The sequence below is a fragment of the Patagioenas fasciata genome, chromosome 4 (genome assembly GCF_037038585.1).
Source record: "Patagioenas fasciata isolate bPatFas1 chromosome 4, bPatFas1.hap1, whole genome shotgun sequence".
Taxonomy (NCBI): domain Eukaryota; kingdom Metazoa; phylum Chordata; class Aves; order Columbiformes; family Columbidae; genus Patagioenas; species Patagioenas fasciata.
The window spans coordinates 46,494,632-46,510,583 of NC_092523.1; the positions used below are offsets into that span (position 1 = coordinate 46,494,632).

At 35.9% G+C, this 15,952-nt stretch overlaps 1 protein-coding gene across 2 annotated transcripts in view; it reads right to left on the minus strand.

Moving 5' to 3' along the window:
* LOC136101637 (uncharacterized) overlaps positions 1-15,952 on the minus strand; it is a 66,309-nt gene that overhangs the window by 39,704 nt on the left and 10,653 nt on the right. For both annotated transcript variants that reach the window (XM_065837937.2, XM_065837936.2), the window contains exons 9-12: positions 10,384-10,580; positions 8,020-8,084; positions 4,860-4,966; positions 1,507-1,618 (exon numbers count right to left, since the gene is read on the minus strand). In XM_065837937.2, the coding sequence (XP_065694009.2) occupies positions 1,507-1,618; positions 4,860-4,966; positions 8,020-8,084; positions 10,384-10,580 (481 nt within the window). The remainder of the gene's footprint in view (positions 1-1,506; positions 1,619-4,859; positions 4,967-8,019; positions 8,085-10,383; positions 10,581-15,952) is intronic.

Sequence of the window (15,952 nt, forward strand, 5' to 3'; positions counted from 1 at the left end):
TTTCCTTAATATTTTATGACTTTGTATTTTAAAAGGAAAATCAAACTCCACTCCCCACTCTTTTTTCTCAAGCTACTATGGCTGTTATCCAGGTGAAAACTCCTCTGTTAGTGTCTTCAGAACCTCTGGAGGAACCAGGTGAAGGGGAAAGGCAACAGAGCAATTTCCTGTATTTCAGCCTCAGCTCTTACATCCTATTTCAGGCATGAATGGGAAGCACATACAGTGGAGATAACACTTTATTTACTTTTAATATAAAAACTAGGAGTTGAGGCTGGAAATATGGAAAATACTACAAACACTCAATTTCATTTGGAAAATTTTATGTACCATAAGCAAGGTAAACCAAACAATAAGGAAGGATAAACTTTTTCAAACCCTTATTCACTCTATACAATAAGAAATAAAACTTTCTATGTAACAATTCAATTAAAGAATGTATTATAATGCATAATCATAAGGAGCTGGTATGAACAGAACACAGACAAGCTCAACATCTGTTCCTGTCTTTCAAAATTTTGATTCTGCAATCTCAATAACACAATTAACATTGCAGGGTTCATGGTCCTAAACAAAAAAAGACCAAATTATAAATCTGGTTCCTCAGGAAGCAATTCTTGTTGCTGTGCAGAAAGAAACTGAAGCTCAAGCACTAAAATGAACAACTGCAGATATAACTTGCACAATTTCTAAGAACACTTAACTTCTATACCAGTAAGTTAGCTGTCTTTCTCCACATCACATTCTTGTTTCTTATACATACTAATTGTGGGCTTTAAGTGTTGACACTCCTAAGATCCAAATCAGAGCTGAGTTTTGCCATGCGTACCTTAAGAGTTTTGGAAGACTGCCACTAACAAAAGAATAACTAGATGCTACTGTTTTGGAACAAACTAAACTGTCTAAATATTTAAAGTGTATGTAAGTGAGGATAAGATTTACAGTCCTTTTCCTTTAAAAAAAAGACTTTCATATTCTGGATTAGGAAAACAGACCATGGTTATCACAGCTGCAGTGGCTATGGTCATTCATATTCTTGCATACGAATACATTAAGTCACAAAATACAATACAGAATTATATAGTTCAAGATTGTTTGACAAACAGTACTCAGGCAGTTTTAACATTGCACAGGCAACAATAATTCTGCTGTCTCATGACTTTGCAATCTTTATAATGGTGTCTTTTAGAGTTACATCTAATGCAATTTAAATCTACACCTTAAGAACTTTTCTAAGAACATATTTATTTAGACGAGCAACATTAGAACACACTACAACAACATTTTTTTAAGATTTCATATCAGTGCTTCTGGAAGACCCAACACTGCAAAGACCTTGTCAGTGTTTATTTTGTACAGTAAGTAGTGACACTGAATTCTTTGGAAGATGATAGGGTGAAATTCCCAAGATGATAGCGACTTCCTTTAAAGTTTTGGAAAAGATAACAATATGGAGAGATTAAAAGAGGTCAGTAAAAGTTTAAGAACACTCCACTGAATACTTACACCATCTATACTCCTTCTAGCATGAGGTCCATATGTATCTTCAGACCCTAAAACCTGTATGTTAACTGCACTGTAATCTTCATACCCAAGCTGACTGAAAATAAGACGAGTCCTGCAACAAATGATTTTTTTTTTAATTAGTAAACTGCCTCAAAATGATTATCTGAAATAGCTCTGTGTGGTCCACAAGAGTTAGCTCTTTCATGTAAACTGGACTATGAATGCTTTACACTAAACAAATAAATCTGAATACTACAAATCAAGCAATTACTGACAAGGAAGTTATGCCTCTGAATTTAGCCAGGTTTCAAACTGAGCCTTTTGTTTACTCCAATTATCTGAAAGATGACAGGCAAAGACAAATAAATGGATTTTAGCTCTTACTTTTATCTTTAATGCAAAGACAGCATGAAATGTAATTACAGTATATGCAGTCTTCCTGGTTTTCATATTTGTAATTCAGTTCTTAATTCTGTGTCTGCTATAAGGCATTATGAACTACCAATAAGTACACGAAACTACCCCAATTACATCACAGGACCTTTTACTCAAACCTGAAAGGTATTTATTTGGAATTAGTGAACATATGACTCAAATGCCAAAAAATATTAGATAAAGTTTTTAAAGACAACATTTCTTCATTACTTGTGCCTTTCCAGTCTGGCACTGAAACCCTTCAAACTCTTTCTTTAAGGCAATTTCCATCAAAACCACATTGTGTCAAGGGTGTTGAGTTTGTCCAATCATGATTAATAATAGGGATGAACATTAACTTCTTCTTAGACACCACAAAAACACATACTGTTTTAAGAGATCCAGGAATTGATACTTTTTTTTTTTTTTTTGACAAATATTGAATTGGGATTAAACAGACTGACTGAAACAACTCTTAGAAAATAGTCGAACTCTCTAGCACTAAAACTGAAAATGACCACTATAGTTTTAAAAAAAATAATCATATGAAATCCAAAATTTAAAAATAAAATCTACAATAAAAAAGTTAGAAAAACTTTAAAATAATCCAATTGTTAACAATGGTCCAACTTATTAATAAGTTGCAGATTGGAAAAGTTAAATTCTGAAGCACCTAAGCTGGTTTCCCAATAATCTGCATCTGGCAACCTTCTAGCTGTATAAAAGATTTTCAGTTGAAACACTGGAACTATGTTAGGATGAGAAGAATATTTTGCATCGATGCAACATTTTGAAGACAGTGGTAATACATCATCATTGTAAATATTAGCATGGTACCTGAAAAATGAGGTTGTGTACACAACTTAAATACAAAATATAGTTTTCTAATTGTAAAGAGACGAAGGTGGTCCACATACCACAAATGAGGCCATCTTTATTTCGATGACCACAGAAAGACGGATACATGAGAGATAAAATAACTTACAACAGACACAGTACCTTCTATCTACAAACATTACAGTTAGATAGACTAGAGCTCAAAATACATTCTGTGGGTAATTTTTAGCCCTTTCATGCATCTTGGTAACACAGAGAACCACCAAAAACAGAAGGACACCAAACACTATTCCCAAGACTTCTTCCCACACATATTGTCAAATCTCTCCTGCTTTCAAAAATGACTAAACAAATGAAGGAGAAGCATGCAATATGGAAGTGAAAGAAGTCGTATTACAAGATGCCAAACCTGCTTAATGTCTTCGGCTGCCAACTAATTCGACCTCTACAACTAAAGCACCTTAAATTTGTGCACCTTATTCTGTACTCGTTGCCATTAGACTACTGGGCACTATTTAATCTGGAACAGACTAGAAGCTGGCAACCTGACAGATCACAACATTCTCTTGCAACAAGAATTGGTGAGAAGACTCAAGTCAGAGCTTCCTAAAGAGCTGTGGTTGCTGGTAGAGCACTCTCTGACAGTGACCAGAATACCTTAGCTCTTATTCTATAGCTGGGTTGACATACACAAAGCTTTTAAGCACGCAGAATGAACAATTCCACATATTAAGCTGTTAAAGAATGTGTTTGAGATGGAAATTGTATTGATGGGCCATACTGTATATTGTGATTTTTCATGCAGAGAACTAGCCACAACTGCTCCAGGTGTGCTTCATGGGCTAGAGCACACTTATCAAGCCAGTTAACCAGCTTCTGGCTCTCTCCCATCAGCCATCCTCTGAGGATTACTGAAGACAACCTGTACACCAGGTTGAACTAGTTTTCTAGCAGTCACAAAGGCAGCAGCACCACAAGCTGTTTCAATCAGACATGAGATACATGTAGTCCAGTCTGAAATAATGTCCAAGAGCAAACACGAGCAGGAAAATATACTATTCTATTTTTTTTGCAAAATAATCACCTAGCTTCCAAAAAGATTGCTGTTTGGGAACTTCTGAGTCTTTGTATTTAACAGCTCTTGAAGGATTTTATTCTTAATTGATTTTCTCAGTAGCTCTTGGACACACACACTTTTAGCGTTTGCACCACTCTGAAGAAAGGGATTCCGTAGCTAAATTACACATTCTGTATCAGCCCGCTCTCATCTGCTCTGCCTCTTGAGGCAAGTCACACAGCTCCTCCTTCACCACTGTGCTGTACATGGGCACAGGAGCAATAAGTCACTTAGTCCACAGCAAACCTTGCATTTCTGACAGGTGTCCATCCCAGTGTACTTGCTGCATGGGTCTGTAACAGGATGGAGGGTGGGAGGAAGCTATATCTAACATGTGGCACAAAGAGAGAGATATCGTAACTAGAAAGAGTGAGGCTATTGGAAGAAACTCTCAGACTTCTGTGAAGATACGGAATTACATTTAGGAGGAATCTCGCCTCGCCCAAATACACTGGCGTGGCAATATGGCTCAAGGTTTTTCAGTCTGTCTTAAAATGGTAAAATTGTTCTAGCAAACAAAATCATCAGTCACGTTTTATAAGGTGCTAAGGTAATTTTGTTTAAAATACAAGCTTGGTAAACTGCCTACATTTCACAGCATCAAGATTTTTGACAAAACAGAAGTTCTTTGAAAAAAATCGGTGAAAAATAGTTTCACATGGGTTTCCCTCTGGTATCTAGTAAGTTTTAATCTGAATCACAGCATTTCCCTCATCAATTTGTGTTTCTCTCCACTATATAGCCGTCTATTTTCAACAATATTTGAGGCCTTTCTCGCTGTGTCAAATGTACCTGAACTGTAGTTGTATGTTGAAAACAGGTCCTAAATAGACTACTTAAGTCTTGAAATGTCCTCCCAGTTGGAATAATGTAATCTTCAAGAGTTCTTACAAGGTTAAAGTGGTTGCTATCGTATGTCAGAGTTCTATTTTCATCATCTCTGAAAACAAAAAGCCAAAACCGCTTCTAAGACTCGAATACCAACCTTTGCAGAATACTTTCCGCAGTGCGTTTTCCTTTCTGTACTGCCTTTGGACCTGCCACTGGACAGACAGCAGTAGCTCTGAAGCCATCAAGATAAGTGGCATTTACCTAACAATAAAGGGATTATGAAATTAGATGGGATTCAGTACTGATATGCTATAAATGCTCTCTGACAATCATTATCCATATATTAAGCAGAAGCAGAACAGCAAGAAACCACCATCATTACTAAAATTTACTACTTTATTTAAAATTCAAAATTCTATTGGAGGAATATTCAAATCTGCAAAACTGTGCAACTCTCAATCACTTCGTACTGTCATCCTTAAATTCTCCTGTAGTTCTTGATTTTGGTACATAGGACACATTCAGATGCCACATAACCTATCACAGCAAAATAGATCAGATATAACTTTCCTACAAGTATTAAAGTAAATGTGGAAATGTGTCACATACACACACACTCATACACAAAAGAACATGATATAGGTTGCAACATTTAATAAGGACTTTACTCGACTTCCAGTGCTGCAGCTATTTAAGGGTTCTCTAATACAGTAAAAGTAATGACAATTATGCATGGTTATCAGTGGCAGAAAAGCTCTACTAGATGTATCTAAACTACACCTGATGGGCACTTTCAACATTTATCACCTAAGAGAAAAACAAAAACAAATTGAAGAACCCGGTAAAACACTCAGCATAACTCTCTACAACCTTCAGTGGTTTTTTTTAACAGTAAATGTTTCAAACATTCTACCCAGTCTGCTTCAAAGTGTCACCAAAAGTGGTGTTTCAGCAGTTTCAAGAAGCTCTTTTATGGACAACGTATTTCTCATTATTTCCCCTGAAATTTACCTTATATCTCACTTTCTCTGATTGTTGTTTTACTAACTACACTTCAATTTTAATGCAGCAATTCTTTTCCTCTACACTCACTGTAGAGTTACTGAAAGATGTAAAGCACATTTAAGATGTTTCTAGCTTGTCACAATGCCCATTCAGTCACTTCTTAGCCAAGTTAAGCATACTATGTTTGTTTCCTAAAAATCACTTTTAAAACAGGTATGAAAATCATATGACCATTTATTGCTAGCAGGCAACTGAACAATTTTTAAAAATGCAAATTTTTCACAGGCAGTCTAACTCACATTTCAGATTTTTACACTGATTAATATACAAAACATCAGATGTATTTTTAAAAAAAATTTCCTAAATGCATGCATTCCAAATGTCCTACTTAAGACATAATAATAAATAAATAAGAAATTAAAACTTTTTTTTTTATTATACTGCTATGTAAAAGACAAACTCTCATTCTGTTTTGTTAATTCCATTTCATGGTTCATCAACTGAAAATCTTAAATCTTAGTTATTTTAGATTTACAGGCATATGGAAAGAGAAAAAACTGCAGGAGGGCAAGGCTACTGAACAGAACAGTTACAGAAAGTTGCTGAGAAGCAGCAAAACTTATTCTGCTTTAAATCACACACTAGGACCAAAGAAGAAAAAGTATTTCCTGCTTTGCACACTCACTGCCTTCTGTATTTGCCCGTATCAAATTCCACTGTTTACTACAGCAATAAGAAAAGCATTAGCATAGCAATCACTTGATCGATGGAATTTGATGTCTTGTTCAAAAGTACACTCTTCGTTCTATGTAACTTTTAGGATTTACTTCTCAGTTGACTTCTCTGTCAGTTATACAATGACACCATAAACCTGATTTTTAAAACTAAACTTAGATATGTGCTTGTAATTTATGTTTTAAGACATTTGTTGATGTTCCAAACACAACAAAAATGTCTTTTCAGATTAAAAAGATGGAGTTATTCCCAGATGCAGATAATGCAGACAGAGATCACTTAGAGAAAAGGAAATCTGCTGTTCCAGCATTATGTAAAGCAAACCCTTGAACTAATAATTAAAATTATGGAGAAAAGCAAAAGCTGATAAGACAATATGATACTGAAATTGCAGGCTACCTATCAAAAAAGAAAAAAAAAAAAATCAAAGCTTCATGATATCAGATGAAAGTTCAGAAAACATTATGTTCAGATTACACTCCCACAACACTTTTAAAATATCAAATCCCTTTTCCATAAAGCTGATATAAACGCAATTTCTAGAAAGCTGACAGAAGTGAAAAACTTACTAAGTGCATGAGAAAAGTGACCTGTGGTTTACTACTCAGTTCTAAAAATGCTTTGTGAGTATGCTTCAATAACGGAGCCTTTAGAGAACTCTTCTATTCTGACTTTACAACTAAACAAAACCAAGACTGCTTTGATGATCTTATTATTTCTTTGAAATACCGTGTCTTTTAGAAACTGAAAGTCTATCTTACATAAAACTCGTTTTAAAAATGTCAGAAATATTCTTAAATGCACTAAAAAGTTTCAAGGAAAAATGCTCAGGCATACACTATTCTATTTAAGCAGAAATATTAGCACAATTCCTTGCTTAGGTTAACTCACTTTTGATACGGTTGTGTTAAGCAGTTAATTTCTGATCTTGACCTTGCTTCTGTAAAAGTCAGTCTTGCCACTAATTTAAACAAGAAAAGGGTCCAGCACTACTGGTACTTCACCAGAACTGTATTACCTTGGCACCCACTTGGGGAATGGAGGACACTGGAAGAACATAGTAACAAACATAAAACTTCACTATTTAACTAGAAGTGTGGGTTTCTTTCTACAGAATATTTCAGGAGACTATCTGTCTCATTCTTAGAGGCTCTCTTGACAGATGCAGTTACTCATTAGCTCCCTTTTGAAAATTAGTTGGCAGATAAATTTCACAATGAAATTTAACAAAACTAACATGTCATTATAAAAATCAACAAGTATAAAGGTGTTAGTGAGATATGATGTCTTGAAAATTATTATTATTATTATTACTACTATTACTAAAAAAGAACCATCCTAGCTTTCTCTGGAGGTTTGTGGATCAGACTGTTACACAAATTAACATGTTCTCATGTATCAAATAAGGTTTGTCTTTTTTTCTTTTTCTCATCTTTCTTTTACTCTTGGTGCAGTGAGGATGAGGATTTTAAAGTGGTAACAGAAAATTATAGAAACAAAAAATTAGTATTTTCTCCAAAATATAAAGTTTTGTAAATCAAAAATACCTTGCATTCCACAGAAAGAGATAATACCTTATAAAACATTGACGGAGGTGATCCTTTTGCTCCATGAACTTTCACTGCCCCACCATCAAAACCTATAGTGGTTAAAAATCAATACTTAAGCTTCTTCAATATAACTTTGAAGACATTCTTTTGTGATACATATTAACCAAATGCACTTAATTAAAAAGCAAGTCATTGATAGCTGGACTGTCACATAAAGGAGAACCTTTCATGAAAGAGTCCTCCTTGCCTCAGCAATACACACAGCAAAATGGTGACCAAATTTATTACTTCAATGAGCCTTTTAATAGAATGCTTGAAATGTTTATTCATATACTTAAAAACCACTTAACACAGAAAGAAGCCTTAGGACTCAAGACTCAATAGTTATTTTCGATTTACTAGCAAGCTATTGCACACACACAGAGCGCACGATTTACTGCAGCGGGCTGGAGTGGGATGCAGGCCTTCACTTGCCAAAGAAACACAACCAGAAAAGTGAGAACCAGGGAGAACTTATTTGTCGATCGCTTAGTAAGCAAAGGGTTAACTTAATTTTAGCCTTCTTGTCAATAAGGGAAACAGAACAGTCTAAATGTATGTTCCAGGGCAACTACCATGTTGTGTTAGGAATACTAATGCCAAAAAGAAACTGGAGAAAACTGCTGCCACGCCATAAGGGTCAAGCTTAATCTGGAGAAAAATCAAGTGATGCAACTCCTTGAAAACTGGCAGTGCAGGATCAGCACCTCATGTCAGATAAGCAAGACTACACGATAGCTCGTGTGTACCTAACCTGCGCTTGCAAATATTTAGGAAGCAGTTCAAAGCTTTACACAAATACTGTAAAGAGATCAAATCAGAATGTATCTGAAAAAGTGAACGTGACTAGCAGAAACTTCACACATCACTCAAATATCATCACTCCTTTTCCACAAGATTGAGAAAAGGTTAATTTAACTTGCTCAATACAGAACAATATCCCTACAGTCAGGGTGAAGATCTGGAAGCGTTTCATGTTCCAGGTGAAGGAGTAATAGAAAGAAAAAGCCCTGCAAAACAAAATGCATAGCAGCCATTGACAAAAAGAAAACAGAAGCACCTCTCAGTTCACACACTGCCAGTAATCCAGCAGGACAATAAAATCAGCAATGTAAACAGCAAAAACAGATAGCTTGCCTGTTTTTACTGTTGTACGTGTCAAAGCACTTCAAACCAAAAATATTTAAGAAATCTGCCCATTTTCCATCTGTTATATTTCTAAAAGGGCTAACTGAAAGTTCATGTGAAAGTTCATTTTAAGTTCAAACATGTCATATCAGGTCATTTGCAAGCTAAAAGTTCATAGGAAGGTTAGGGCTTCCTTTTTTTTTTTCTTAAAAAAAAAAAAGACAACCAAAACTACTAGTGGCTAAGAGCAGCAAGCTGGCATTATCAGATTGGTATTTGGTTATGCTACATGGGCAGAAGGTTCACTGTAGAATTTCACGGTACTTTTATTACTGAAGCATCATATTTTTGATGCTACAGTTTTTTGAGTTTTAACACAGTAAGTTTTTATTTTGAGCTTTCCATTGTTCTAAGTTTTATAAAGACACAGCATACTGTCACAGATAAGTTCCATTAGAATGAAAAAGGATATCTAACACAGATGCAGTAAAAAAAAAAAAAAAAAAACTTCAAATGACTGCAGCTAAACAATTTTTTTCAAGTGGTCTTATCCAACCTACAAATCTTCAAATCTGTTAAACCTGGGATTGGTTTGTTTTGCTTTTAAAGCTAAATCCAGAACACACGTTACATTCATCTTTAGTCTACTGGCTGAGAGTTTTGAGGATAGCAAATGGACTTTTTCAGAGATTCCGGTGGAAATCCTGAACCTAAGCATGCTTCTACCACTTAGGATGATCAACCTAAATGTCTAAGAAAAACACCATTAGCAAGCAGTGCTTTGAAAGACACAGATTTCCATTGTTACTAACATTTCAGATGCCATATGAGAAAACATGTAAACAGCTTGGATTTTTTTGAGCAAGGAAACAGAGCTGCAGTTTAAAAAAATACTGAAATCATAGTGGAGCTGTCTCAATGTTACTTACACAGAATTTAGTTTAAAGACCTGGTAGGCGCAAGGCGTGCATTAGAAAGAAAAAGGAGTAGTGATCGAAGATTTAAATTTGTCAGTCACCATCATAAATAAGAGTATGATTAAAATTTCTAAAGGATTTTCTAACAATAGTCCTTGGAAAAAAATGTTTACTATAGTATCACACAAAAAAAAGAAGTGATTTAACCAGAAATACGCAAAGAAAACATGGAAATTAAAGTAACTGCATACGTTGGATAACTCAATTCGTTAACACAGATCTCTTAACAGGTAAGAGGACTAACCTGGAATTTCAGTGATGGAAACTTCAGAAAAGTCACATGTGACATCTGGTAAAAGATAACGCTGAGGATTGCCCAATTCATACACCAACTGTTCAGCTACAGTGCCAAAAGAGATTAGTCCCCCTGTGTCTGGTGGCTTGGAAAGAATAAAGTCTCCTTCAGAGGAACATTCTACAATGGGAAAGCCTATGTTGTGCCTAGAAGATGAAAGACATTGAAAAAACCCTATAAATACAAAGGGAAGGTGAAAAGAAAAGTGAGTGACAACATAGCAGAATTTTATGTTTATGACTAATTAAATTAAACAGATCAAGATTTATAATATATCTGGTTGTTTCTGCAGAAAGATACACAAGGAAAAGCACTGAACAAACTGTTCAGCCAATAAGAGGATGCATTTTATTGCCTGGCAAAGGAACACAGATGTAACAACAAATACCAACAGTAAACAGAAGTGGGGAAGGGAATGGAAAAGGACAGTAAGAGAAATGGTTAAAGTAAAAAAGAAGCTCAAAGCATTAGAGGACTATGATTAAAGAGGTGAATTCAGAAAAAAACCCATGACTGTTAATTTTAGCCTAGTTTGGCTACCGCAGCACACACAGCATGAGCAAAGACATGTAAATGTATCCTGCACTATGGATTTGTAAGAAGGCTCTCAAAGCAGGAAAAACAGACTGTGCTGAAAGCCTCAGAGATGAAGAGCAGTAGGAAACAGAAGTAATCACACCTATTAAGGGCAATTTCACATTATTAATAGTAAATTATACACAGAAAAGTTACAATCACAAAGAGATACGAAAGTCAAGATCTTCAGCACAGAACAATAATAAAAGAGAATGAACAGAAAATTATGAGGCACAGCAAAAAGAAAAGCAGTAAAACAAAACTGCAGACATGTTCTAAAAAGGTCCTAATAATAAAAGGTGGTGAACATCACCATTCTCATTAAAGTCAATGACCTTGAGGTCATTTGTATACTTAAAAATCAGTCCATCCCTGAAATGAATCATTTTTAGGTACCAGTGGGAACAATGTGCTGACCATACAACCAAATTGGTTATCAGCAAAGGTTAGATGACCATAGTTTGTATAACATAAATCCACAAATTTTTGAAGGAAGTAAGCAAAGAAAACAGTGAACTCTTAAATGACATTTGTAAAAGTTCATGGGAGTTTGAACAGATTCCTTATCATTGGGAAGCTTCAAACATAACCCCATTATTTAAGAAAAACAGGATTAAGAGACAAGCTGTGTTACCAGAGATCAGCAACTTTAACACTGACAGTGTACATAACTTGGAAAGTATGGTAGCTGGAGGACACCTAGAAAAGCCCATGAGAAATCAGTAAAGATTACACTTCATCAGACTGGTCTTTGAAACTGTTTAAACCACAAAACAGATAACAGAAAACAAACAAAAAAAAAACCAAACAAACCCACCTCGGTGAATACAGAGAATTTAATGGAGCTAACAATTTTTTATACAAGTTATTCCAGATTTCTTTTGAAGGGGAGAAGGAAAAAGTGGTGGCAAGAAGTATGTAACTAACATTCAACATTTTGAAGTGCAACATAGAAAAAAAAAAGGTGACACCCAAAAAACCTCTCAGTTCCGGGTCTTGAACATTACTGTAGGGTCAGAGACTAACATATGTAATTATCCCAAAGAAACAGATACAGGAAGCATCATGATCTGCCCAGTGTTACCCAGCAGTATTTGTGACTGAACAAGGCTAGAATTAAGGAGCTTTTACCCTTTTGCAGCCACGCGTGTGTGCTTTGACTCTACCATCTACCTGTTGTGTCTTAAAACAACAGCAGCACTGGGTGCCTTGCTAACAGGCTCCATGCAGCTTATTTGAATCATCTACCCAAAATTGAAATCACTTCCATCGAGACAGATGACACAGTGCAGCCCATCCCACTACAGTGACAACTGGTACCCTTGCTGCAGTCCACTCTGATCCAAGTCATCAGCAAGCAACTCTTACGACACAATCCTGCACCTACTCCTCAGTGATCTTTGTTTTGAAGGAAGAAGAGGTAAACTGTAGACACACAGCTTTCTACTCTGAACCATGGAGTCTACTAGCATCAATTAAACTTCAGCTTACCCAAGTTCTGCTGTCAAAAGACCCAATCCATTATAAAATAAAATCCAACAACAATACAGCAAGACAAAGAGAAATTTCACCCCTTAAAATGGTTAAAATCTGGCAAACACTTAAGTCATTAAAAGCAGACTAATCACGACTGACAGCAGATCAACAGTATCAGTATAAACAACACTTATTCAGGTCTCTTAGTATGAAAAAGGAAGGATAGACACAAATTTTCCTGTTATTTTAAGGCCATCAATGGTAGAGGATCTTTATGGTGGAATTTTTTACCCTGCCAGTGTAGCTGGAAGGAGATCACACAGGTATAACTGTTCTTCTGGAACGGCTTCTAAATAGTGTCTAAGGTGACTCACTCTTTGGTCATCTCTTTCATTTTTACTCCACTTCAACAGTTTTTGCCTTCCTCGAAGATAAGTGTGAACAGCTTTTTGCCGTCCTCAAAGGTAAGTGTGAGGGATGTTTCCTCCTCAAGGTCCAACAACATCCAATGAACTTTCCTAAATGCTCTGTCAGCTGCAATGTGTCTTCTCCCAGGCCCCATCAGCTCTGAAAGCTTCCCTCACTCCTTAACAACTCAATACACAGAGATACAATAAACTAAGCAAGAAGCCCTTGGATTCCATCTGTATTGTAAGGCCAATCAGACAGGCTGCCTGTTGTTTTAAGATGCCTGGAACAGCTGGTGCTACACAGAAAAAAGCATTCCATATTGCTGATTGGGACTCAGGTGCTGGATTCCGTTCAAGTCCCAAATTAAGCAATCCGGAGACAGTCCTTAAGAGACTACAACTATTCACTTACCCTTTTTTTTCATCCCAGGCCAGAGGATTATGCAGCCTCAACCACTGTACGTTCTTGGCTTAGGGCAAAATGTCAGTGTTTTATCATCTCCTCAAAACGATTACTCTACTGACCAGCATCAGTTAATTCTCTGTTGCATTTCAAAACAATGAACTAATCACTCACTGGCACTAAATAATAGTAAGAGACAGCAATGTCTGAGGTTAAAATACAGAGCTGCGTGTTACCTGTATAATTATGGCATCACGGTTCATTCTGACACATTGTGTGAATTCCCTATTGAGTGCTGCACTCTAAACAGAGAGTAGTGATGTCTTATCACTTCTGACCATCTGCTGACATATATTACTACAGAAATAACAGAAAAAGGATAAGTGCCCTTTTAAATAACATTTACTTAAAATCAGTTACTTGGGAATGCTGATTAGTCTTCTATAAACTGTGAACTAATGGTTTCTTGCATTCCCTCTGCTAAACATCAGAGAATCCACACAAGCGGTGAGTCAAGCAGCCCTTCTCTCACTGGAAAAGTAAACAGCATCTATTCTCTCTACCTATCTGCCTGCTTTCAGGAAAACTGGACATAACTTTACAGCTTCAAGATTCCTGGGTTTAAGTCAAATGTGTTATGGAGATACAACTAGAACAATTAAAAAAAATCCTAGTGCCTTACTTTACCACAACAATAAAGTATAGCTTACATTTTAATAACTAACCATTCATTTGCCACAATATACCCATATGAACATTCCTGACACTTAAAGCACCCTTTTGCAGCAGAACTGAGTTCCCAGAAGCAGTCCACATCAAACCATTCCAGACATTAATAAAAAAAGTTTGAAATTAACCCTAAAAAACTATGTTGGATGAATGAAGTGGGTCCGATCCAGTCCCTGAATACTTATAGACAAGTGTTACCATATGCATGGAATGTGAGGTCTGACTCTGACTTAATTTAATTTAAGGTGCTCTTGTTTATATAGTTAATTATCTTTGCCTATGCATAAAGTGTAGGCAGATAAGGTTTATAAGCCTAAAATTTAATAAATTTTGTTTGCTTACAAGTTACAAAATACTCATACTCATCAGTCCCTCTTGGCAGTACAGTGACACCTTCAACAGGAGTCAAAGGCAGAAGAACAACATGGACTACTGTTCTCAGGGAGGAAAAAGAAAAAAATCAAAAAAAAGACCCAAGCCTAATCATAACCAAAACTACCCTCTGCAATAAGATGTGAGGAAAAGAGAGATTGCCCTCTAGTGTTTATTTCCAGGGAACAGCATAAATACTGTGAAAGGTCTTCTTAAACTGTAGCATAAAGGCCCAGTAAACATCTGCAGAGCTGAATGGTTAAGTGGTCTTGGCTGCATGAGCACACTCACGGCAGTGAGAAATTAGTATGTGAAAGGCACTTTAATGACAAACACAGAGCCCTGACTTGGCTTCTTCCCCCCACATCTACTGACTTCCTTGGACTGGTTTGGATTTAACGCTATGTATCACAAAACTGATTTATTGAGATGTAAATTACACACGCTTACTTTCAGAAGACTGCTGAAAACATAACTTTTCCTAAACGAAGGAGAAATCATTAACAGTAACTTCTGCAAAATCCGTCAGAGCTCTGTTGACCTACTGGCAATATGAGCAATGTTGGTGGCAGCAGGTGTTAAATGTTTTGGTCATTATTGAAACCATGAATTATCAGATTATTATTGTGCATTATTATGCAATGCATTATCTACATGCATTGAAAACAGATACAGACTGTCTAAATAACAGAAACCTCATCCCGTCATGTTTCTTTAGCTTAAGGAATCAACAGGTTATTACTAAGCTATCAGACAGAAAATGCATTTTTCTGCAGCCCAAAAGCTTTCATGGCATTTCCCCTTCATGCATTTGGACCTAAATATAGTAAAGAGCTAATTATCAAGGGGAAAAAAAAAAAAAAGGCAGCAACACTCTCCAACAAATTTCCCCACCTCCTTCTATCCCAAACAGATGTGCTGGACCACAAGCCCACTTCAGTTAGTTAGTCTTCTACTTTTCCTCTCCAAATATAAAATTAAAGCCCACACATCATTTTGGTTTTGAGTGGTTTTAGGAGCTTATCATACAGGCTGACATGTAACATGATTTTATTTTAAAAAATTCATTAATTAAATGCCTAAAACTTTGAATTTGCAAACAAACCCCCTAGTTTTAAGGCACCACAATTAATTCTTTAGTAGACCTGAAGGTCAATAAATTATTGTTATATTAACAAAAAGACAATCATGCATGGTTCAGAAGTATGCATGCAGATCAATGGGGACGAGGTAACAAAGCATTATTGGGTGTCAACCTTCTACATATTTTAGTAGTAATTCAAGTCAGTGCCAATCAGCTTTAAGCCAAAGTGATTTTAGACACACTTCTATGATCTTTATTTATACACACACACGAGTATGAGTTATGCGTTTACAATGTACATATGCTTGTCTCTAAAATTAGCTACTCCTGCTCCTTAACCTACTCAAGCTTTTTTTTTTTTTAAACCAGACTGCAATTTCTCACAGAAAAAACCTTAAAGAACCACCAAACATTTTAATTTTTAAAAAAGTAGCATTCTGTTTTGTTTTTTTTTTTTTCTTTCATTCT